The sequence below is a fragment of the Octopus bimaculoides genome, chromosome 29 (genome assembly GCF_046866305.1).
Source record: "Octopus bimaculoides isolate indiv1 chromosome 29, ASM4686630v1, whole genome shotgun sequence".
NCBI lineage: Eukaryota > Metazoa > Mollusca > Cephalopoda > Octopoda > Octopodidae > Octopus > Octopus bimaculoides.
In genome coordinates, this window is record NC_142956.1 from 14,706,951 (window position 1) to 14,714,516 (window position 7,566).

The 7,566-nt window shown below is 37.9% G+C and overlaps 1 protein-coding gene across 4 annotated transcripts in view; it reads left to right on the forward strand.

Annotated features, from left to right (window-relative positions):
* Positions 1 to 7,566, forward strand: part of LOC149130356 (uncharacterized) — a 186,457-nt gene that overhangs the window by 537 nt on the left and 178,354 nt on the right. For 2 of the 4 annotated variants that reach the window (XR_016239080.1, XM_089345642.1), the window contains exons 1-2: positions 235 to 3,285; positions 6,221 to 6,369. Coding sequence is in view for 1 of the 4 variants with exons in the window: in XM_089345642.1 (XP_089201768.1) it covers positions 6,362 to 6,369 (8 nt within the window). In the remaining 3 variants the exon portion in view is untranslated. Of the gene's footprint in view, positions 1 to 5; positions 3,286 to 6,220; positions 6,370 to 7,566 lie in introns of those variants that run through there. The other 2 variants (XR_016239082.1, XR_016239083.1) reach the window with 2 other exon arrangements.

Below are 7,566 nucleotides of genomic sequence, written 5' to 3' on the forward strand. Positions count from 1 at the left end.
GTTTATTTTCTTTTAACTTAGGTAACATTTGAGTTACAACATAATCTTGTTTACTTTCTGAGAATTCTCATTGTAATTTTCATTTAACTTTTATTATAATAATAAAAGCAAAATTTCTTTCCTGAGAGACCTTGCTGCATGCAGTCAAGCCCTATGCATAGCACTCGTGGAAACTCACCTCAGCTCTGATATAGAGGATGCAGAAGTACACGTACCAAAATATGGGAAAGGAGCCATGGTGGAGTTGCTGTATACATCCGTGACGACCTCACACCCCAGGTCTTACTGTCATACTCAAATTCGGTATGCGACACCCTAGTTGTATACATAAGACAACATAATATAGTCATATGCAATGCATATTGCCCACCGGATGCTCCAAACCACATAGGCAAATTTGAAGATTGCCTCACTAGAATTAAAGAAATCCTCATGAAACTGGAACACCATGTGACCATATTTCTTATGGGTGATTTCCACTTCCCCAACGTCAAATGGCCCGAAGGTCTCATCGAAGAATCTAATCATATAGAATGTAATCATTATAGACACTGAATCATCATACTTGGATTTCGCGCCCTTCTTCATCTGTCAGAGACCTAATGGTGGCTCTGTTGCCTCGTTGCGCCTCCGCTACTCGGGCCGCTCCAACTCCCTCGTCCCTCAGAGCACGCATCCTAGCTCTGACAACGCATCCTTCGTGTTTGGCCTTGAAATGTTGGTCGAGGGCCAACCTCGCTGCCACTACGTTGGACGCGATGCCAGTACTAAGTGCCTCTTCTAATTTCTTAACTAGGTCTCCCTCTATTCTATTTCGGTCTAACGCTAGGGCCTTACTGTACCTAACCGATTCTGACTTGATTGCTTTTTTGAGGGCATACCACCATCTGTTGTTAATGCTCTCTTAACTAAAGTGCTAATCCGGTCCCTGTAAGCCTGGCGTGCCGTGAACGACGGGTTCAGCTTCCAGTAACCGGGACCCTGTCTATGTGTCTTATCTAAGTCAAGCGTATTTTTAGATTACTGGCGTGTACAATACATGCTCACACATGTATATATAAATATATGTATATAATGATAATAATAAAGTGACAATAAAAGAATGAGACCTCAATATTAGGTAAATATAGCATTATTTATATATGTATATAGATAGGACAATCAGTAAGTTGTCATAATAGTGTTTGGAGTGTGGATATGTGTATACATATGAGTACGTACATGCACATATATGTTTGTGTGTGTATGCCCATATACATGTTTGTGTGAGTGTGTATGTATGTAGACATTATGAACACAGGAGGTGTTTCTTTCTTTTTTTCATAAATCTCCTTTTACAAAACCACTACATTATAGGGATGTCAAAAAACCGACACCGGCCCCTAAGTGATGGCCTTGAAAAATTCTGTTTTAGTCGAATGAATCGAATCCAGCACTTATTTTGGTCTGCTTTGCTGAACTGCTAGGTTATAGGAGCATAAACACCAACACCAGTTATCAAGCAGTGATGGGACACAGACACACACACACATTTCTATATTCGATGGGCTTCTTTCAGTTTCCATCCACCAAAACCACTCACAAGGCTTTGGTCAGCTTGAGACTATAGCAGAAGACACTTGCTCAAGGTGGCACGCAGTGAGACTGAACCCAGAACCGTGTGGTTGGGAAGCAATCCTCTTACTACACATAATATATGACAAAGATGGTGGGATAGGCTGGTAAGTGATGACGTATGAACGGTCAAGGGGCCTTGCAAGTAAGACAGACATGTGAGCAGAAGGACAACTAGTGCGTATGACTTTTGCTTTCGGGCTTTTACTTGGGACAGACATGGTGACCCCGCAAGAGTTCAGGGAAATTGGCGTTAGGTTCTGGCCAGAGGTTAGGTCGGTGTATCCTAAGTGGACAGTATAAATGTTGCGAGAGGACCCATGTGACAAATGAACCAAGCTTTTTAGCCCATTTCACACACCTGCTGTAAAGTGGTTGGCATTTGGAAGGGCATCCAGCTGTAAAAACCTTTCCAAAACTGACCTCCCCCCTGTGCTGGTGCCACGTAAAAAGCACTGGTTCATGCGTCCTGGCATCTCTTGTGGGTATTTTTCTAGCCAGAAGGTGATCATCGCTTCTATACCCTAATCGTGTGGGATTATAGTGTACAAATTCACCACATCGAATGATACTAACAGGGTTCCTTCACTTATTGTCTTCGGGAGGTGCTTTAGCATGTCTAAGTCATCCCTGATGAAGCTTTTCACATATTTTAGAAACAGTTTGAGTAAGATGTCGACAGAAACAGGTGTGTTGCCGTAGCTGAGTGTAAACAATAAAAACAGAAGAAAGAAAGAAAGAAGCTTTTTTTTTTGGTTTGTTGAGGTTTTAACTATTTCAGTTTTAATTGAGTCTTATTTCGTATTTGTCTTGACGGTCTTGTGGGTAAAGACCTGAGTGCTATCAACTTTGAATACTCTGGGGTTAGAGTTCAATTTTTGCTAAGACGAAATTTGTTTTGCTTTGGAAGTATACTTCTCATATCAGGGCCCAGGATCTCAAACTTGATCACTTAGCTGCATGTTGAACCTTCATCCCCGTAAAGTAAATAAAAAATAGAGATCATCAAAGTTGTTTTTATAATTCAATTTTGCTTGGATAGCTTTAAATATCTCATCTTTACATACAATTACAAAGCTGTCTTGATGGTCGTGTGGGTAACGACGCCGGAGACAAAACTGTAGACAGTGAGTTCGATACGTGCCGGGATTATTAATTATTTTTTTTTTAATTGAATTCTGGGAAAAGTTAGGTTTATAAATCCTAATTTTCACTTATAAAATTGCCGCCAGTAAGATGGAACAGTGGTGCGAGAGGTGGAAGGGGCGTTGGGGCGCGTTCAGGTGGTCTAGGCTGCCTGGTTCGCGCCCCCCTTCCTCTTTCACTTCTTTCATCGCCGGACCATTGACCCTGGCGGGTTTTTACCTCGCCTCATCATTTTTCCTCCTACTCCAGTCCCCCTCCTACTCCTAACCCTCCTAAATACTCCTAATTCTCAAAGACGAAATTAATTAAATAAATAATAATTAATTAATTAAAAAAAAAACAAAATAAACATACATTTCGTACGAAATACCTGCGGCTGAAGAAATACAGCTAGCTTTACTGATTGAGTGTTTACGAATCGATGTATGTAATTGATACATGTAAAGCCATTCCAGAATCGACCCTCTCTGATTGAAGTCACGTAATTGAAGCCGAGGAAGGATTAAAAATTAAGGCTGCAACAAGGTAGGCAAAGAATAGAATCTTTTTTCTTTTTATACCCATTGTCTTTTACCGTCGCCTTTTAATGCGTTTTACACGAACAAATTGACACAATTTTTGGTTTAATGTGAACACCCGGCCATATATACGTATGTATAATGCGTTTTACACGAACAAATTGACACAAGAGCCTTAATTTTTGGTTTAATGTGAACACCCGGCCATATATACGTATGTATAATGCGTTTTACACGAACAAATTGACACAAGAGTCTTAATTTTTGGTTTAATGTGAACACCCGGCCATATATACGTATGTATAATGCGTTTTACACGAACAAATTGACACAAGAGCCTTAATTTTTGGTTTAATGTGAACACCCGGCCATATATACGTATGTATAATGCGTTTTACACGAACAAATTGACACAAGAGTCTTAATTTTTGGTTTAATGTGAACACCCGGCCATATATACGTATGTATATTGACATTCATTGGCAACATTACAATTTTGCAAATGTAATAAATATCTTTGGAAAGAAAACTTTGCTCCAACGAACCGAAGGAGCAATGAAATGTCATTTACATCTCGCCCATTACATCTCGTACAGACAAGTGGGGGTAAAAACATAGAACGAATGAATATGAGGATGTAATGGCTACTACTGAACATCACTTCCGAGTAGTATCATTTAAATGTGTCTGGCATCAAGCTTATCATTCTATTATCTTTGTTAAGTAAACTGTGCATCTACTGTTTCATAAATCCACCACAGGTGACAAATGTCCATAATAATCTATCTCTGTCCCCAATGTGTCCTTTTTTTTTTTTGTAGCTTTTTCAATCAGTAATAACACATTGCCTACTTGGAACTTTCAATGTCTCTTCTTCTCTGACTATAAAAAACTTGTTTATTTTCTCTTCAATCGCTGCATTTGTCCAATGTTAAAAATCCTGTAGATGTTTTATATTGTGTTTGTGTAATCAATTGGTGGATATTCTGTTGTTGGAGTTACTGGGCTTTATGTTTGGTTGGGGATTCTAGACTGATTAGTGTAATTCTGGTGTGTGGGCATTTGTGTATCACTCTGTTCTTTTCTCTAGAGTTCTTGGTTTCCTTTCTCTTCATCTGGAGCCAGTCAGGGGCTACTGGCATCGACCACTTTCGCATGGTGCTCTTTTCATGCCCCAAAGAACAAAAATAAAAATAGGACTGCAGCTGGAAGTGCTCAGGTGTCACTGGGGCAGGCATTGATGATTCAGCGCTAAGGAATGCTTCTGTAGGAGAAAATGCAGACCTTATTAAATATGCAAGGACCCCGAAACTTATGTCCTCTTAAGGGGTTTTTGCTTAATAAAAAAAAAAAAAATCTCTGTAAATGTAGTAGTTAGAGAGGAGAATAATTTGGTTAGGGGATATATTGGCAGCACTATTGAATTTAAAAGGAGATATCGGGTCCACATGAGCTCATTTTCGAATGCCAAAAACTCCAATTCTACTACATTGGCATATTATATTCATGATTTGAAGAGGAGGAATATGAGCTATACTATTGAATGGTTAGGCCTATCCAAAGCCCCCCCCCCTACACACTTTAATGCTAGTACTTGATTGGCCAAACACCTTAATATATTTTCTTATGTGCTCCCTTTCTGTAATAGGTTTTTCTCAACATTCTTGAGTAGTTATAAAATTAAAATCAGATGCCCACCTGAGCTGTGATCTTGAATTGAATCTGTAGCAAATTTTCTTTTATCTAAATTTAATTATTGACCTTTGAAATGCATATATTTTTCTTTGTTCGACCCGTGTTAGCTTTTATTCGTGCATACCATTGGCTTTTACCATTTGGGGCCCTGTTGTTTTGACCAATTGGAATGTTTATTCATTATACCTTTCAGTTTAGTCAACCATTTCATCAATTGCAGCAGCTTCATAACTAATTCAGTTCTCTGATAGCTTAGTTGTATATCTGATATGCTTTTATAATTACTGTTGTACTGAATAATTATTGATAGATCTAGATTAGCAACAGTCAGTGCTACTATCACTAACTGAAAATCTAGGTTACTTTAGGTGAGCCTAATAACTGATGGTTTTGGGGTGTTGTTGTTTGTCACTCTTGGTGAGTCCTTGATAGTATACAACTAAGCTATTACTATACATTAAAAGAAATAGGCCTCTGTAAAGTGCAACACATAACCAACAGTGGGGCTCATTGCTGGTTCCACTCCTAGTAACTGATGGTATTGTTGTTTGTCACTCTTGGTGAGCCCTTGACAGTATACAACTAAGCTATTACTATACATTAAAAGAAATAGGCCTCTGTAAAGTGCAACACATAACCAACAGTGAGGCTCATTGCTGGTTCCACTCCTAGTAACTGATGGTATTGGGGTGTTGTTGTTAATCACTCTTGGTGAGCCCTTGACAGTATACAACTAAGCTATTACTGTACATATATATATTTATTCAGTTATTATGTCACAGGCCTCTGTGAAGTGCAACACCTAACCAACAGTGGGGCTCATTGCTGGTTCCACTCCAGTACCCGGTGTGGGGCATAGGCTAATGTACGGAATACAAGCCAAATGATTGAAGTAATAATAATACAGTAAGGTTTTCTTGAAGCATTCACAGGTGTGGTTACGTGATAGAGAAGTTTGCTTGCCAACCATTCGGTCCCACTGCAGATATATGTGCGTCTGTGTTGGTGTTTACATCCTCATGAAAGACACAAAATAAGTACCAGGCTATTCTGGTCAGAAAGCTTAGCAAGAGCCTATGTATACATTTTAATTAAAATATATTTCGTTTTTGCTAGATTAGATTTGTTTCATTAAATTACCAAATTTCTCCTCAAACGTTAAACCCACCCCAACATAGAATATTCTCTTCCATTCCATAATTCGGTATAGTGTACATTTAAAGACTGGATTATGTTTTTTCAATCAGGTTTCCAAAGTTGTTGCAGTGTTTCTGTCATGTGCTGTGAAAAAGGGGTAAGTGATACGAGGGATCTTGCATTATACAACACTGCTTCAGACAAACCTATCCAACCCATGAGCCTGTGGAAGAAGAGGTGATGAGGAAGACATGGAAAGGTAGGCACACTCTTATATACACACATTTATGCAGCCACTACTAGATTCATAATATATACACACAATACTAGATTCACAATATATACACATACATATATTACTAGATTCATAATATATACACACATTACTCGATTCATAATATATACACACACATTACTCGATTCATAATATATACACATACATATATTACCCCATTCATAATATATGCACACATTACCCGACTCATAATATATACACATACATTACTAGATTCATAATATATACACATACATACATCACTAGATTCATAATATATACACATACATACATTACTCCATTCATAATATATACACACACGTACATTACTAGATTCATAATATACATACAGACACATTACTCGATTCATAATATATACACACAAGCACATACTTTACTAGATTCATAATATATACACATACATACATACATTACTAGATTCATAATATATACACACACACACACATTACTCGATTCATAATATATACACACACTTACTCGATTCACAATTTATACACACATACATTACTCGATTCATAATATACACACATACATTACTAGATTCATAATATATACACACACACACATTACTCGATTCATAATATATACACACACATTACTCGATTCATAATATATACACACATACATTACTCGATTCATAATATACACACATACATTACTAGATTCATAATACATACAGACACACATTACTCGATTCACATACCTGATATGCTTTTATAATTACTGTTGTACTGAATAATTATTGATAGACCTAGATTAGCAACAGTCAGTGCTACTATCACCAACTCAAAATCTAGGTTACTTTAGGTGAGCCTAATAACTGATGGTTTTGGGGTGTTGTTGTTTGTCACTCTTGGTGAGCCCTTGACAGTATACAACTAAGCTATTACTGTACACATATATATTTATTCAGTTATTATGTCACATGCTAAAAGAAACAGGCCTCTGTGAAGTGCAACACTTAACGAACAGTGGGGCTCCTTGCTGGTTCCACTCCAGTACCCGGTGTTGTACGATGTGGGGTATAGGCTAATGTACGGAATACAAGCCAAATGATTGAAGTAATAATAATACAGTAAGGTTTTCTTGAAGCATTGACAGGTGTGGTTATGTGATAGAGAAGTTTGCTTGCCAACCATTCAGCCCCCCTGTGCTGGTGCC